The 18,796-nt window shown below is 41.8% G+C and overlaps 1 protein-coding gene across 1 annotated transcript in view; it reads right to left on the reverse strand.

Annotated features, from left to right (window-relative positions):
• Positions 1-2,163: 2,163 nt before the first annotated feature.
• zer1 (zyg-11 related, cell cycle regulator) overlaps positions 2,164-18,796 on the reverse strand; it is a 29,820-nt gene continuing 13,187 nt past the window's right edge. Inside the window, exons 6-17 of the mRNA XM_080418730.1 lie at positions 17,638-17,811; positions 17,047-17,161; positions 14,986-15,132; positions 13,770-13,943; positions 12,014-12,229; positions 11,421-11,462; positions 10,819-10,938; positions 9,944-10,059; positions 8,839-9,027; positions 5,687-5,784; positions 4,758-4,860; positions 2,164-2,307 (exon numbers count right to left, since the gene is read on the reverse strand). Of these exons, the coding sequence (XP_080274856.1) occupies positions 2,223-2,307; positions 4,758-4,860; positions 5,687-5,784; positions 8,839-9,027; positions 9,944-10,059; positions 10,819-10,938; positions 11,421-11,462; positions 12,014-12,229; positions 13,770-13,943; positions 14,986-15,132; positions 17,047-17,161; positions 17,638-17,811 (1,579 nt within the window). The 3' untranslated portion in view covers positions 2,164-2,222. The remainder of the gene's footprint in view (positions 2,308-4,757; positions 4,861-5,686; positions 5,785-8,838; positions 9,028-9,943; positions 10,060-10,818; positions 10,939-11,420; positions 11,463-12,013; positions 12,230-13,769; positions 13,944-14,985; positions 15,133-17,046; positions 17,162-17,637; positions 17,812-18,796) is intronic.

Genomic DNA, 18,796 nt, shown 5'->3' on the forward strand with positions numbered 1-18,796 from the left:
GGGGAAGGACAGTGCAGTGTGTATACTGTATGTGTATGTGTATGTGTATGTGTATGTGTGTGTGCGTGTGCGTGTGCGTGTGCGTGTGCGTGTGTGTGTGTGTGCGAGTGCTTCAGTGTTCTATCAGGTGCAGTATTTCAGTAGCCTGGTATCCAGCCTGCTTCGCTACGTTCGGCGGATTTTTTTTTCTCTCTTCGCTTATCAGTCTGGAAAGCCTCCTATCTCCAAGGGAGGCGGGACATGCCAAAAGCTTCGAAACCTAACGTGGCTTCTGATTGGTCTGTGGTGGGGGGCGGGACCAAAAAAACAGTGTGATCGTTGTGATTCGTCATTCGTTTGAACAACATCCAATCAGCAACGACGTTGCCCAACGTAACATACGACGTTGCCCAACGTAACATATGTAGTTCCAGTGTAGTTCTGCAAAACCTTCCAATGGGAGGCTTTCCAGACTGATAAGCGAAGAGAGAAAAAAAAATCCGCCGAACGTAGCGAAGCAGGCTGGATACCAGGCTAGTATTTCAGCTAGTAAAGCAGTGCCACATGAATAAATATGAAAAAAAAATGTTTAATGATGTTTCGGGCCTTTTCAAAACAAAACAAAACAACACAATTGCCAAGAACTTCCTGTTGGGCCCACAGGGTGGTCCGCGGGCCCCAGTTTGAAGATCGCTGCTTTTAAAGATTCACACACAAAAAAGGAGGTGGCCACAATTAGTTACTAATTTAAATACAAAGAAAATCACCCGAGTTTATAGTTTTCAAAACAAAAAAAAACTCAAAAAGGACACACGGGACAAAGAATGAGACGAGACATTATGTATTTACATTATGTAACAACAATGTTCATTGAGTCATTCGTTTGCCGCTACGTAGCCGATCTACATGCTTGTCGATCGGCTGCGTGGCGGCAAAGTTCACTGAGTCACGAGATCCGGGAAGACTTCTTTTCGCCGCTGTGAGCGTTACACACGATGTTTCCGTCGACTGAAAACTCCCATTTGACACGGGCTGCCATTTTGCTTTACGACCTTTTCAATTTGAAGGACCCCCAGTTTGGGGCTGAGTTATAGGACAGTGGTTCTCAACCCTTTTTCTGGATCTGGACTTGTTGTTAGCATGTTAGCATGCTAAATTTGAATGATCAATCGATCGATTGTGTTTCCGGCTTGTATCAATGGAACTAACGTGGTACACTTTAAGTTCCTATTCATCGGTTTCACAATGAAAACTCATTTTTCAAAGGGTTCAATAAAAAAATACCATGCATTTTTTTTTACATTTAAATAATAATAATACCATTTGTGAGATTGTGGGCCCAAATCTACACTGTAAAATGTGTTAATTTAAGTTACAGACCCCCAAGGGGCCATCAGGTTTCTAACTATCAAGCATTTTGCTGCTGGGGACCCCCTGGAACCCCCTAAAGGACCCCAGGGGGGTCTCTGGACCCCACGTTGAGAACCACTGCCCTAACCCAAGCTCATCCTCAGAGTATGACATCAGAGCAAAATGGCTGCCGTGTGAATAAAATGACCAACTGCGGGTGGATGGGGTGTGGGTTGGGGTGTAGGTTGGGGTGGAAGGGTAGCACTTACGACCGTGTGGTTTTGCAGGACAATTACCCATGATGCATTGCACGAACAGCTGCAGTTCAGGGGGGGGGGGGCGATCGTTTTTAAGCGGTGGCTACCGTTTTAGGCGCAGGGTTCGAAAACCCGAGCGATTTATGAAGTCTTTTAACATGATCTCTCTCTCTGACGCGCGCGCACACACACACGCACACACACGCACACACACACACACACACACACACACACACACACACACACACACGCACACCCCCCCCCCCCACCCCACCCCAAAAAAAGGAAAGCACACACCTCAGAAAGTGAACACCATGCACCACATACAGTAATTATGTTCTAAAGTGTTTTACGAAGCAATTCTTTTTTTCGTTCCGTCCGAAAAACCAGCCAGCAGCTCTCTGCTCTTTTGCGACACACAGCGCCGCCCGGGTGGAGCGCCCGCCGGGGCTGATGGGAGCAGGAAGCGACTCTTGTTGAGTTGTGTGTGTGTGTGCGTGTGTGTGTGTGTGTGTGTGTGTGTGTGTGTGTGTGTGTGTGTGTGTGTGTGTGTGTGTGTGTGTGTGTGTGTGTGTGTGTGTGTGTGTGTGTGTGAGTGTGAGTGTGTGCGCGTGGGTGTGGGGGGGAGTGGGACCGTTAGCCCCGCCCACCGTTCAGCTCCTGACCCGGGTTGATCTCCATGGGGTCGTCCTTGAAGTTCTCACACTGCTCCATGACTTTCCTGAGAGGACAAATCCAACAAGACACAAAACATTCATAAGGACCACGACGGAAACAAGCCATTGAGGCGTTTTTGTTTTTATCATTTTAACATTGCTTAAGCGCACCTCTGCCATTTTAGTTGTCTTTGGCTGTTCAAAAATAGCAGATCTACAAGCTCATACCGCGGCACCGAGTGCCGCGCTATGAGCTTGTAGATCTGCTATTTTTGAAAAATCGTGAAAATGTGTGCACATCTTTGAATATATATATTTTTAAAGCAAACATTTGTAACTCAAATCTTTGCTTCTGGGGGTCCCTGAAAGAAAATATTTTGAGATGGAGGTCCGCGGCCAAATACAGTACATATCATTTTGGGTGGTCCTTGACATGAAAATGTTTGAGAACTACTGATATTATAGCAACATAAGTTTTAAAAACTTAGAATTTAGAAGACATTTGTAGAATCCCCAGAAGCAAAGATTTGAGTTACAAATATATATATATATATTCAAAGATTTGCACATATTTCCACGATTTTTCTAAAATAGCGGATCTACAAGCCGCGCTATGAGCTTCTATATCTGCTATTTTTCTAATAGCCGAAGAAATCTAAAAATGACACACAGATGCGTTCCCGGGCTTAATGGGTTAATAAAGTATTCAATCAACCAATCAATACTGGATCATATTGTTGCTGTTGGGCAGAAACCTTGTATCTCCATATTTCAACTTTTAATGGTTCTTTCTTCTTTCTTTCTTTCGTAAATTGTCACACAAGTTGACCGTCTTCACTCCACCATAGGACTCTCCGACTCCGCACTACACTGGTTCACCTCCTACCTCACAGACAGAACCGAGCGTGTCTCCCTGGGAGGGGCAAGTTCCCGGACACAGCCTGTCACCTGTGGCGTCCCCCAAGGTTCTGTTCTCGGCCCCACCCTCTTCACACTATACATACTCCCCCTTGGTCGTGTCATCAGCCGGCATGGGATTTCCTACCACTGCTACGCTGATGACACCCAACTTTACATCAGGACCAACCCAATCCACTCTGCCTCCTTGCCGTCACCATCTTCAACACCATCATCCACACTGACCACCTGCCTTGAGGAGATCAAGGCGTGGATGACTCAAAATTTCTTACAACTAAACAGTACAAAAACAGAGGCCATTCTAATCGGCACCCCACACCAGGTCAAATCATCCCCAATAACCAGCATCACTTTCTCCAGCCAGATCCTTTCACTCTCACCCGTAGTCACCAACCTCGGTGTTAAAATGGACCCCCACCTGACTTTCGATTCCCATATTAAAAACCTCTGTAAAACCTCATTTTTCCACCTCCGAAATATAGCCAGACTCCGCCCCACACTCACTCTGCCAGATGCCGAAAAACTCATCCACGCCTTTGTCTCCTCAAGGCTTGACTACTGCAACGCACTTCTCATCGGGATCCCTAGCAAGAGCATCCAAAAGCTCCAGTACATCCAGAACAGTGCTGCTAGGATCCTGATGAGAGTGCGGAAATACGAACACATCACACCCATCCTCCATTCACTACACTGGCTCCCCATCTCCGTCAGAATCGAATACAAGGTCTCCCTCCTCACTCATCAGTGCATCTACAGCAATGCCCCCTCCTACCTAAAGGAACTCATCAAACCCCCGAACTCCACCCGCTCCACCCGCTCACTCCGCTCCAGAAACTCAAACGTACTGGAGCCCCGCACGACGAATCTCCGCACCATGGGGGATCGGGCCTTCTGCTCAGCTGCTCCTCGACTGTGGAATGCCCTCCCGGACCATCTGAGAGCACCACAGTCGATTGACACTTTTAAAAAGGGCCTAAAAACCTTCCTTTTTAACAAGGCATTTGCTTAGACAGAGATGTAGTTGTTTTATCCTTTTAAACTTCTACTGTGCCTGATGACTTGATCTGAAGTTTATTCATTTCACTGTTTTACTTTTATTGTTGTTTTCTTTTTTTTTCTTCTTTATGTTTTTAATCCTGTAGCACTTTGAGATTTGTTTCAAATATAAAGTGCGTTACAAATAAAATTTATTATTATTATTATTACAAGTGTCACACGAAAGTAGCGAAAATAGCCAATCTACAAGCTCACAACTTGATGCATCACGGCACGTTGGGAGCTTGTAGATTGCCTATTTTCCCTAATGTTGAACATGAAAGTGTGTCTGTGGGTTTTATGAATATTGAACGAATGAAAAGTATAAAAATGAGCTTGTGACTAAATAATAACTACATTGGGATCCACAGCTTCTTTTTTTATCCCATTTCCAGAAAATTACCTGTTTTGGATATACAAGGTTTCCGGAAAACATGCTTTTGTCAGGAGTTTGTAAAGAGTTTGTAGACACTTTTTAAAGCACAGCTAAACTTTGGCAGAGGTTTCAGTTGTGTAGTTATGCCATGATGATAACAACATAGTATATTTTTGGTCCTCATACCTTGCCATGCTCTTGGTCTCCTCCTTTGAGCTATCCAGTTCCAGGGCTTTCTCCAGAAGTACTATACCACCTTCTTTTATCAGTAGAGGACAATACTTGGTCGCTGGACCCCAAAAAGAGAACACACAATGAGTTAAATGTCACAGCGATGAAGAGACAACAAGAGACAAGTGTGTGTATGTGTGTGTGTGTGTGTGTGTGTGTGTGTGTGTGTGTGTGTGTGTGTGTGTGTGTGTGTGTCTGTGTCTGTGTCTGTGTGTGTGCACGCGCGTACGCGTGCATGTGCATGTGCGTGTACGTGCATGTGCGTACGTGCCCTAACATTAATTATTACTATTAGTATTAATATGCACGGTAAACAGTGACTAGGTTGTGGTAAATGGTGACTAGGGTGTTAAAGGATCTACACCATGAATTAAAAAAAACAATAAAATATTTAATATCATATTGTTTATGTCCCTCAAACGTTTTTCAAAAGGTTTGAGCCTAAATCAAGCCTCAGATATACTCTAACTAACTTCTCTCTGGCTTATAAAGCACTTTCACCTGCAATACCACATTGTCCTGATTTGCACGTGGCGCTATTGAGCCAGTTTGTATGCATGTTATCTCCTGGTTCTGAGTGGAAAAAGGTTTTTTTTTTAAATAGTAAAAAAAACGTCTTATTTTTTCCTAAATTGGAACTGAAAAACGGGAGGGATTGTACCGCTAGTGACGTCACTTTCGGGGCCAAATCAGTTTGACCTGTTTTGAGACCAATTTACATAAAACCCCAGATATGCTGTGATAGTGCTCAAACTGGGGTATTTTTGGGGATAGAAGAGAGGTAGGGGAGACCAAAAACACACAAAAAATAGGGAAAAGTTAAAATTCATGGTGTAGTCCCTTTAATACTCAGGGTAAACGGTGACTAGGCTGTTCATACTCACGGTATACGGTGACTAGGTTGAACAGCGCCCACGTGGCCCAGTGCTGGCTGACTGGAGCAATGCTCTGTGGTAAGAGCCGTAGGATTGGTTCAAATGACCTGAGGAGAGAGACAGATCATTTGCAGTACTTAAAGACCAGCTGAAATGAACAATATGTTTTTCACCCTTTTTTTTGGTTGCATATCTGTGGTCATAATGGAGAAGCAGTGGTGTAAGTGATATTCTTTTGGTTAGTAATCATGAGCTTGAATATAGATCGGCTATTTTAAGTGACATTTGGTGTAGAGGGGAAAAATTAGAACATGAAAAAGTGCCTAGTTTAGACCCCCGGGGCACCCAAGTCAACAAAGTATATAGGGTTTAAAGGTATATATTTTTAAAGGATATTTTTTGGGTTGAAACAAGTTTTTGTTAAAAGGTTAAAGCTCTATATTGTGATAGTAATCATTGCTATAGCGTGTTTGTTCAGTAACAGGGGTCTCCCTTTCTCTCCAGCGCTTAAACAGACAGACAATACATCAGGAGAGAGTACCCATGTATCAGCTTAAAATGTATAGTGTTCCAGTTCCAATGCCCGTCTGCTCATTTCTATGTGTTATCACTTCCAATTTCAGGATTGTTATCATCAAAATATCGATATTAATGTATTTGGTACAAAATCGTGATATTTAGTCCAGATACTGTAGCCCAGCCCTAGCTGCCGCAACTGGCTTGTTAGTCAGTAACAGGAATGGAACTCTGGTTTATGTTATTAAAAACACACCTGATGTGACCAGCAGTCACCACATGGGGCGCGTTCGAAAATTACGCACCGGAGCACACTCGCCTATTAGTTTGTATTGGCCAGTGCGCTCAGTGCTGTATTTTCGAACGCACCCATGGTGTCACCCAAATCTTTAGTATGAACACTTCATGCACACAAAATCAATACTGCTGAATTGTTTTTTTTCTTTTTTGTTTTTTTGCACAGTCTGCACATCTCTGCTGTATCTTACAGTGTAACCATTAATAACAATGCTTCTTCTTTGGTACCTGCACCAAAATATTGCCGTTTCATTGCCGTTTGTGATCCATTTATGATTGTAGCAGTTTAACACTAAATACTAATGGCATCTCTGCATTATTTTAAAGGCATACTATGTAACTTGGCCTGTGTTAGGGTTAGGTTATAACAAAACAATAGCTTTTTTTTGTTTACCAATCATTTCCCTATATGCCAGCAGTCATCAGCCAATGGCGTAATGTGGTTGTGTTTAAGTAGGTAGGTAGGTAGGAACATGGACATTTTTGGGCAACCAAAACAAAGAAAACACCAGGTAGGTAAACGCCACCACACTACTCCTGTGGCTGTCAGTGTTAGGCAAGTTACTTTTAAAAAGTAACTAGTTATAGTTATTAGTTACTGCTCCAAAAACGTAATTAGTTACTTTACTTAGTTACTAAATTATGAAAGTAACTAGTAACTAGTTACTTTACTTCACTTTTTAAAAAAAAGAAGAAAAAATGTATAAAATAAAATAAAAGTATATATATTATTTCCAAATGATTTGATAGGCTATACATAAAAACGTTTATTTGTTTCTTCTTCTTTAGAAATATTTTCTTTCACATCAGGATGTAATGATCATTATACTCAGAGCAATACAATAACCCACCTATCTCCCACACTCCCTCCCCAGTCAGTTATCAGTTTGAATGAATTTGATGTCATTTGCATATAGATGTGAGTGGCCTTAATTTAACTGACAAAACCTTTTTTTAAATTTTAAAATAAAAAACCTCTCCGCTTATGCCAGTGTACTGTATTACACTTACACACACACACACACACACACACACACACACACACACACACACACACACACACACACACACACACACACACACACACACACACACACACACACACACACACACACACACACACACACACACACACACACACACACACACACAGTTTTAGTGTTGCTCTGTAGCACAGTGAGAGAAAAGACCATTGTAGTCATTATGAAATGTAGTGGAACAATTAAACGTCTTTCTGCACTGTAGTGGCCCTGCTGCTTTCACTGCTATTTTGCTGACTAGTTCTCTGAAGGCAACAAACTCAACCGTTGCGATGGGAAGCATGTCCTCCTCAACAACATACCTGCCAATCAATCTGTTTAGTTGAGTCTGGGTGACATGCTGTGGCGATTTTTTTTAAATCGTTTTTTGGCTGTTTAGATGGATGGAGTAGCTGTAGCTCCATTTAGATCACTGCCGGTGGAGTCTTCTTTGGCGACTAGTTTTATAACCCCATGTACTTTAGTTAGGTGCTTCAGGAGATTAGCATTGCTGTTACTCGATGTGGACAATGTTTTCTGTCACTGCAATGTTTTTAGCACCCTTTATCCCCACAAATTCTAAATAATGGTTATATTTCCAAGCTGCAAACTAACGCTGCGCTGTCGCTCAGCTGAGACTGTGTGTGTGTATGACTTGTTTTAACCCATTAAAACCGGGAAAGCATCCGTGTTATTTTAGATTTTAGCGATGGCTATTCAAAAATAGCAGATTTACAAGCTTGCGAGGTTGTATCTGCTATTATAACCACATTTTTGGAAAATCTTGAAGAATGTTGAATCATTTTGAATTACGAAAAAGTGTGAGAACAACGGATTTAGAAGGCTTTTGTAGAATCCTCAGCCAGGTCTTAAAGGAGAATTTTGGACTAAGGCTTTCTTACCTTTTCTATGATGTTATGATATCTTAGGATGAATGGTACAGTAGAAAAATGTCATAACTCCATCCCGGGTCCGCCACAGCTTAAAACGTGCGCGGATAGGCCTTGCGCTAGATTGCGTATTTTAATTGTTTTTTTTTTAGATCTGACGTTCATAGTGACAACATTATAAAAAATAAAAAAAAACAGAAGTCTCGCTAGACGAGATTGAAATCTCGAGATTGAAATCTCGTCTAGCGAGACTTAGGTTTTTTTTTTTTGGTTGCATAGTGTTCTGTCACTATGAACGTCAGATCTCTCTCAAAAAAAAAAAGCTATTAAAATACGCGATCTAGCACAAGGCCTATCCGCGCACGTTTTAAGCTGTGGCGGACCCGGGATGGAGTTATTGAAAGGTAAACGTATGGGCTGGGGGGGGGGCGTCAGTCACCTGTAGTTAATGTTGCGTCTAGAGGTGACGTCCCAGCTCTGTATGGCCTCCCACATCTTGTCCATGATGGAGTCTCTGGTAGGCTCCTCCATGCTCCACGACTCCTGCCCGTCGAACATGATGTGTGACAGCACGCCGCACGCGTTGTACGACACCTCGATGCCGTCCGCCTTGCTCTCCAACAGATCACTGCCGGTAACGGAGACACACCACATGAGAAGACTGTGCGGGCCTAGGGCTGGGCAAGTAACCCAACGTGCTTATGGAGATGTGCTACTGTCTGCTTGACAAATTCTCATAAAAAATTATGACGACTATTTTTGGTATTTTTTTTTTATTCCCGACAGAACAGAGAAGGTGAAGGGAGTGAAGGGATAAATCTGCCGCTGGGCTCAAGAATCAAACCGGGAACGCGCTGCGCTGTGAGGCATCAAAGCCTAGGTGGTACGTGCCTTAAAAGGATCCCTGGCTAATAAGCAAAATATGCCTTAATTTATAATACATTATAATTGTCTCTATAACTAAAATGTAAAATTGACTTTAGGAATAGTTCATCTTTCACTCAATAGGGGCAATGCCCGTCGCAAGTTGATGATGATGTCATTTGTCCATGTGTTGTCAAATCTGTTTGTCTGTCTATCAAATCAATATATATTTAAATATGATTTTTTTTTAAATATGATTTTTTTTGCACATGCATTCCATAAATTCCATAGGGCTAGACCACACATGAACAAATGACATCATCAACTTGCGACAGGCATTGCCCCCATTGAGTGAAAGATTAACTATTTCTAAAATAAATACAATATTTAAGGTGTTTTATTTATTTTATTTTAGTTATAGAGGGCAATTATAATATATTAATGCATATATTAGCCAGGGATCCTTTTAACCACTTGACAATCGGCACCCCAACAAAGAGGATTATTGATGATGATTATAAGTCTCACTGTCTCACTGTCTCACTTGTATTCAGAAAACGTCCGAAGTTCATAAGCTTCCGTTTGAGCTCAAGATGACTGCTCTATCTTGAAAATAACACTTGCCGTGTCACGGGAAAGTGCGGTATGAAGCTTAGATTGCAGAATGTAACTGCTCTTACCTAAACACGGAAATGAATTGTCGGGTGAGGAGTTGTGGTCTGAGAGCGCGGACCTCTGCTACGTTCCCCAGCAGTCCCAACATGTTACGATGCAGCTCCTGCTTGTCAGGGAACTCCTGAAACCAGAACATGAAGGAAAACACATGAACGAGGTAGGCTGCACACGCGGGGGATGTTAGCATGCTAAAAACATTAGCCACAGTTTGAAATCTCTTTTGTAGCTTTGCACAGCTCCCCCTCTGAGACAGTCTCTGAGCCAACAAAGAGACGATTTTTGCCCGCGTTTTTTCTGGAGGGTCTAAATAAACAGAACTGGTAGCATTCTAATAGTGGGCATAAGTGAGAACTAGGGTTGCCATTTACCAACTACCTGAAATTCAGATAAAGGACAGTCGGCCGGGCGTCCCTTATTTCCAAGAAAAATTAAGTTATTTTTGGTTCCCAAAAATAACGAACAACTCCCTTATCAGGTCAATAAGAGACACGTCGGGCGTTCGGGTGGCGCAGTGGTAAAGTCCCTGCCCACCACCACGGAGGTCCTAAGTGGTTAATCCATTAAGACCTGAGGCCGATTCTACAAAATGTCTTCTAAATCCAGTTTTCTGCAAAATGTTTCTATATCAGTGGTTCTCAAACTTTTTTGTGTCAAGGACCCCCTAAATGATATGTATTTTGTTCCAGGGACCCCCAGAAGCAATAGCAGCAGTAAAAAAATGCTTACTTTAAAAAATAGATACTGCATATTCAAAGACTTGCACAAATTATCACGATTTTTCAAAAATAGCCAAAGCCATATAAAATAATGGTTAAAGTGGTTACACAGATGCTTTCCCGGTTTAAATGTGGTCAAATACAAGTGAGCAGACAGCACTAACGTTCAGACACTCCAGGAACAGGTTCATTCCCCGACAGTTGAGGAACATCTGACAGTTGTCTGGCGTCTCATCTGTGATGTTCCACAGAGCACTCCACGAGAACTCCATCACCTGATCACACTGAAGACATCAACATGCACACACACACGCACACACACACACACACACAAACACAGGACGTTACCAACATCCTAAAACAACAAGATTCTACTAGAACAGATACTGTAATGAAATGACAACAAAAAGGGGAAACAAAATTGTTGTGTTTTGATCAGTATGGTGTCAAATCTAAAGCCTGTCTGAGACTTTAGATTTTTGGGTCCGATGACGATCCCCATTTAACAGAGTCCTACTGTAGATCACTGGATTACTAAAAAAGGGCAAAATCTCGAAATCTATTTGATTAAAGCTTCTATTTGAGAACATTTAACTTATGAGCATACAAATAAAAATAAACACAAATAACTTTTTGTAGATTATTATTCATATATGTTTTTTTTAAGCTGGAAGATCGAAAAACTCAAATGATGACCAATATATTGACCAAACTCTATATCGGTCGGGGATCTAGTCAAATCCTAAGTAAGGAGTAAGAGACTCACCATTCCATCCTGTAGCTTTTTCTGGATCAGATTTAACATCGTCTGAGGAGAGAATGGAAATGTTTTACGGATCCATTTTTAGGATCGGGTTCAACAACATTTCGAACTAGTGTTGATTTTGACAGCAAATTCATAGTCTTTTGAATAAAATTCCATTTAGTTTTAGTCATATTTTATTAATCTGAAATGTTTAGTTTTTGTCTAGTTTCGTATTTAGTCGACTAAAATGTTTTTTGGCAGGCCTTGATGGCGTCGTAATGGCTCATGGATCAATGGATCTACAAGCTCACAACGCGACGCGTTGTGAGCTTGTAGATCTGCTATTTTCGGAGCACAACACCCGAGTGCAACCAAACGTGCAAACATTGTCTTAGTTCTACTGGATCTCTTCTCCCCTCGACCCTCCCTAACATTTTAGTCTAGTTTTTATTTGTTGACGAAATTGTCAATATATTTAGTTTTAGTCATCGTAGCTTAGTATTTATTTAGTTTCCGTCAGTGAAAAAGGGTAGTCGACGGACATTTTTCGTCATCGTTTCAGTCGACGAAATCAACACGCTTTGAACCAACAAACGCTATACACTCTTCTTTACCCTAACGAAGCCCATCTTGCCCACGGCCTCTTTGTGCTGGTTGTCCACTTGGCAGACCAGAGCGTTGCAGAGATGCACGGCGATGCGCTGGATGGACTCGTCCTGCCGGGCGGGCTCCAGGATGTTGAGCAGCAGCTGGTTCACTCTGCTGTACTGGAACTCCAGCTCCTCCGGGATGCTGAAGTTACACAGTGTCAAGCAGCAGTTCCTCTGGACCTGAAGACGAGGCGTTCAACGTGCTGTTACTGACTGTACACACCCTCGAGGGTTAGAGCATTGATTCCCAAGCTTTTCCATTTCAAGGACCTCCCCAGTTTGATATCCAGTAAACCAGTGGTTAGCAAAGTTTTCAGGCCACAACCCCCCAAAATAATCATATTTGAACTTTTTCATATTAACTCATTCAGTGCCAATGAAATAAAAGAATAATTGCGAACTGTGCCAGCCAAAAATACATTGTAAAAAAAAAGTGCTCAGGAGCCGAGATACAGTCTTTTTCAGTAATAAGTTAAACAAGAAGTGAATGGAGCAGCAAATTTTCAAATGATGATATCTTGGGTTCTGAATGTTTTTTTTCATATTTTTTTAAAAACACATCAAACACGTCATTGGCACCCAGCGCCATTGAGGTTAAACACGTGAAACACGTCAATGGCACTCAGTGACTCTTTAACTGCCAGAGTATATACATTAATAAACTCACCCGCTGCCAGCGTTTTCGTGTTATTTAACCTTTTCAACTGGTCACAGAAAATGTAGATCTAATAATCTATCGTCAGACTGTGTGTACACACAAACAGGATCTGTAGCCGTCGCTCAGAGGAAAGAAAAATCACCCGCGAGGTAACTTTCCATGTCGAAGGCACGCTGAAAACAGCATATACCGTCAAAAATGCATGTCTTTCCCACCTCCCCAACTGGCCACAGAACATATATATTATGATCGCTTGTCAGACTGTTGGTCAACACAAAGGGGATCACTGATCGTCGTCCAGAGAAATAAATATGTAACTGGAGCTGTCCCTTCATTTGTTTAGACCAGGGGTCTTCAACAGGGGGTCTGGGACCCCTAGAGGGTCCTCAGGGTTACTACAGGGGGTCCGACAAATATTTGTGTGATATGATTTTTTTTTTACCTTAACCACTTGAACCCTAGCATCCCTTTTCTGAGGATAACTTTAGCCAAAAATAGCAGATCTACAAGCTCACAACGCCTCGGGCTGCGATGCGTTGTGAGCTTGTAGATCGGCTATTTTTGGCAAAGAGGTATAGGTGTAGAGGGAAAAAATAGCAGACCACGTAAACACAAGTTGAATCTGAAACACACTTTTATACAATATAGCGGGGGTCCCTGCTTCATCTCTCTCTCAGCTAGGGGGTCCTTGGGCTCAAAACGTTGAAGACCCCTGGTTTAGACCATGTTGAAAATAGGATGTCCTCGCGGAATACAGGGGAAAAAAAGTCAATCCAAGATATAAGCATTTCCAGGAAACCAATTAACAGGAGGTGGACGGAGCAGGAAATGTTTGGATGACGTCATATATTTCCGTATCCGGGTGAGTGGAAAGTGAACCTGATCACTCGGGTGAAAGAGAACAGCGCAATCTTTTATAAGACAATTAAAAAACGAAAGTCCGGTTGGGCCCGCACACCGGTTACACCGGACACCGCGGCAAGCTTAGTATCAGGTAAATCTTGCAAATGGCTGTGTGATAGAATCAGGATGTGGGGGTGCTGGTGGGTGTGTCAGACTCACGGTGACTTCCTGGTAGTGTTCCATTCCGTTCAGTACCACCTCGATGACCTCGCGGCGGAGCCTGACGCTCTGGTCGCCTCGGTACTCTGTGTTGGTCAGGTAGAAGAGAGCCGCGCTGCCCGTCACCTGAATGGTCTTATCGTACTTGTGGCATTTTAACGCCGCGATCACCAACTGTAACGAAGGGAGAAAGAAGTGTTAGATTCTTACAAAGTCCAATTGACGCATTTAAACCCTATATATACTTCCGTTGACCCGAGTCCTCCAGTGGTCTATAGTAGGCCCCATCCTTTTTTCCCTCTACACCAAATCTCTTTAGACGATCTATAAGCTCACAACGTGCCGCGTTGCAACGTGGTGTGAGCTTGTCGATCGGCTATTTTCAGTGACTGTTCAGCAAAAATGTTTCTTTAAACAATGTTCATTTACTATACTGCTTATTTAAAGGTGCTTACGTGATATTTTTGGTTAAAACCAAAAAGTTTGTTAAGAAGTTAAAGTTCTATATTCTGATGATAATCACTGCTATAGAGTGATATTGGTTTGTTCAGTAGCAGGGGTCTCCTCGTCTCTCGAGCTCTAAAACAGAATATACATTTTCAGATGTGTTACAAATTTCACCCAATACGGATATCGGATGCAATTTATCAGCTTCCGGTTACAATTTGATACAGTTTTATTTCATCCCTTCCACTGTCACGTGTTATCCTGTATCCTTGTATGAGTTCTCTCTCCTGATTGGATGAAATTGGTATCCTGACCTGATAATGTATTTTCTGTTTACTAAAGAGCTGGAAATACAGGAAGACCTCTGTTACTGAACACACACTATAAAAGACATAATAGACATGCTTACTATAAGACACTATTACATATTATTATTAAAACAAATTAAACTAAATTTTTATTAGAATACATATTATTTTAACAAAACAAATATCACTTACACCACCTTTAACAACAACATTAGATAAATAAATCATGACCCGGGCGGCTGGTAATCCAACCTGACAGTGTGTCGCGGGTTCGAGTCCCGAACCCTTTGCTGCCTGCGTGTCACCCCCCCCATCTCTCTCCCCATTTTTCTTGTCAGTCTACTGTACTGTATATCTATCAATAAAGGCAGAAAAAGCCCCAGAAATATCTTTACAAAAATAATAATAATACATTATATTGATGGCTTTGTAGTGGTTTTATAGAGGGTTGAGTGTCAGACCTGCAGAGCTCTCAGCAGCTGGCTACAGTGTTGTATCCTGGCGATGTCAAACAGCTGGTTGATGGCTCTGTGTGCCAGCTCAGGACGGTGCTCTGTGTACGCCTCGATGGCATTCAGGACCTGTTCTTCATTCTTAGACCCAGTCACCTGACAAAGACACAATACCACACACACGCTACTGAGGAAACACCAGAACACCAGTTGTGCGAGGGAAAAAAAACAGTTCGGACATCGGAAGGATTAGGTATGCAAATTATCAATGAATTCATTAATTGATAGTTGATAACCTTAACGATCGAAGTGGGGTTTTTTAGGACCAAAATGAAATTTCTTGTCCGAAACCGAAAATTAGTGCAGAAACATAATTGCCTTGATGTATATAACATTAACGAGCGTCAACGAGCGTCAGCTCTATGGAGTCTGTCTCATTTCCCTCCAAAAGCCCCTGAATATGGTTTGAATATGATTAAGGATTACTGGGATTATGGTAAGTTCACATTTGAGCACACACACACACCATACTTTCACTAGCCCCCCCCCCCAAAAAAAAGTAAAACAAAAAACAAACAAAAAATATTTTCCCACACGAGTGCCAGAGGTTTTTTAAAACAGGGTACATCCAGTGCCAGCGCTTCTTACCGTTTACGCCTACCTGTTTAGAGCTGTAGAAGCCACCACAAGGACCCGGATGTAAACAAAAGGTGTCTGTGCGATGGACGAGGGTCCCGTCTAACGACTGGAACAACAATATTTCTAGCGCGATCCGCCATTGCATCGAAAATGTCTTGTTTTGACCACTGTATTTATATATGGAGATATGGACCTTTTTCTCAAGATCCTATCATTGGAGCGGACAAATTCATATCCGTCCATTCCATAAGATAAGGTCCTAAGATCATTCCTCAGTTGCGTTAGAGCGCACCTTGTGAGAAAAAAAAACTCGGCTATAGCCGTTTTTGGCACTCAATGTGTTAATTGAAAATCGATAAATTTCATTGAGTAAATTCTTAAAGGCAGTTTATCGATTATAGATGAATTGTTAACATCCCTAGGAAGGATGCATGTAGTAGGTATGTAGTCTACCATTTCAATTTTTAGAAATGCAATCGTACATTTTGGCCTAAGGAAGGTGCTAGTGCAATGGCCATGGGGGCAGGGGTCATCAATATGTCCGTACACGGACCAATGTGTCCGTGGCAAAGACTTGGCCTTGTCCGTGGCAAATTTTAGATGTTCTGTTTTACACACCGTGTTCTTATTTTGATCATAATACCCAATTACTGCATGTCAAGTCTCCAGGTTTTCTTTAGAACATGTATGACACTGAACTATGGCACATTATGAGTCCACTAGTATTAGTGGTTCTCAAACGTTTCATTTGCAAGGACCCCCATAACTCTGAGAGTGTACAAATGGAACCAAATGGGTCCATTTGGTTCCATTTGTACACTCTCAGTTATGACCCGTTATGGTCATTCAGGGCTATCTCTGAATGCGTTTCAGGTAATATTATTGTCCGGTAATTTTGTATGTCCGTCGAGAAAAAATAAATTTTGACATAAAATGGCCTCCACAAGCCTGGTTCCAGACGAATCTCCAATGCAAAAGAAAATTGCCCTTGGCAGATTAGGTCTGGCCCCTCTAAATAGAGATTGGATTTCTCTCCCTCCGAAGTTGAGAGGGACCAATCAGGGCCCAGTATGCAATTATGGGGCGGGTTTATCACCAGAGCCATTTTCTTAACCCATTAAGACCTGGAACGCATCTGTCACTTTAAGATTTATTTGGCTATTGAAAAATAGCAGATATACAAGCTCATAGCGCGGCACTGAGTGCCGCGCTATGAGCTTGCAGATCTGCTATTTTTGAAAAATCTTGAAAAAAAATATATATATTGTTTTTTTCAAAAAACTGTTAGGATTTAGAAAACATTTTTAAAGAATCGCCTCAGGTCTTAATGGGTTAATTGCCATGTTGGCTAAAGCCAACATGGCAATGACCCCTGCCATGGGGGGTCACGAAAATCATGAGAACATTATGTGAACATTACAAAGAGTGTACCTTATATGCAGGGATGTGTGTGACATTGCACAGAGTGGTGTCATATAGACCCAGGAACTGGAGCGGTCTGGCCAGCTCCTGGAACGGATAGATGCTGCTCTTGCATGGTTCAATGCTAGACCAGGAAACAACAACAATGGATCACCAATATTGAAATACATTTATGTCCTCTCAACTTGCGTAATATTTGATTGACAATTTTGAATTTGTTTTGCCTTTGTTGGGGAAGTTACTTTCAAAATGTAATTGCATATAACCAATTACATGTACATTCTTAGCTGACTGGGGTCCCCCAGGGTCATCGCGACGCATTGTGAGCTTGTAGATCTGCTATTTTCAACAAATTTGTATACATTTGAAAACTTGTATGTGAAAATGGGACATTCTGCATAATGAGTACTTTTACTTTTGTACTTTAAGTATATTTTGATAGCAATACTTTTGTACTTCTACTCAAGTAAATTTTGAATTCCAGACTTTTACTTTCACAGAGTATTTCTACATTGCAGTATTGACACTTTTACTTAAGTACCAAATGTGAGTGCTTTGTCCACCTCTGCTTGAAATCCATAAGGTTTGAGCAGCACTCACCTAGGGTTGCCCATGGCGTCTTCAAAGCGAGGGACAGTGCAGTTGTCCTGCATGACGTGACCTGAGATGTCCAGGGACAGCAGGTAGCGCAGCCTGTGGACGATGACCGTCAGGAACTTCCTGGTCATCTTGAACTTGGAGTTACGTCGGCTCTCTCTGGAGATATCCAGGTGCCTGCGTGGACGGGTGATATTACAAGAGACGTGTCTTCATACCACATGTTTCTTTGTTTCGGATTTTCTCGGAGTTCCTACAATTCCCAATGATGCATTTTTACATAGCGTTGCTCTCGGGCAGAAACCTCATGTTGCCATACTTCAACTTTAAATGTGTTTTCGTAAATTAATGTCCTACTTCATCATACAAGAGTGTCACACAAAAGTAGTGAAAATAGCTTGTAGATCGACAGACAAACAGACAGACAGACTGACCGACTGACTTCTTATATGCGATGCATTTTGTTCCTATATAAAATTCAAGGTAGCACTTGCTATGCATCCTATGTGTATAACGCATCATGAACATACTTATAATGCATTATAATCTGCTCATAACCCTGTATAATCAGATTTATAAGTGCTCATAAATACTCATAATGCTTTATAACCATAACCATATCACATTATAAAGCTTGCTACCAAATTCAAAATAAAAAACCTCTTTGGCAATCTGATATGAACCTGCTGATGGGACTATAAGCTGTCATCTTTCATCAGAGCCTTATCACTTCACAACCCTATGAAGCTATATGAAACAATGCTTCTATTCACAAAGCGTTTTAGCTAAATGATTCATTTCATAGATAATGTGTCCCCATTTAATATTCTACCGTATGTAATATATCCAGTTGCTAGAGTGTGACAACATTTTCTTTACAGTTCATGCCATCATATGAGGATATAACCTTAAGGGTATAACATTTTGTTGTATTGGCCATTATGCACTTACCAAACATAGGGCAAAAAAACACCCAGCGCACATGAGTGCGTTTGACACATTAAACACTTTAAAATTATATTCTGGAATCTCCATCTCATGCTCAATGATATCAGTGTGCAACTCACTGTAGGTCACTGTCACAGTATGCCACCTGGTGGCCAAATTGAGAATAGCAATTAGAAATGTGCAGTGAAACTTCAGCCTGATCTCACAGAATATA

This window comes from Gymnoscopelus braueri, assembly GCF_963280865.1.
Source record: "Gymnoscopelus braueri genome assembly, chromosome: 22".
Lineage (NCBI taxonomy): Eukaryota > Metazoa > Chordata > Actinopteri > Myctophiformes > Myctophidae > Gymnoscopelus > Gymnoscopelus braueri.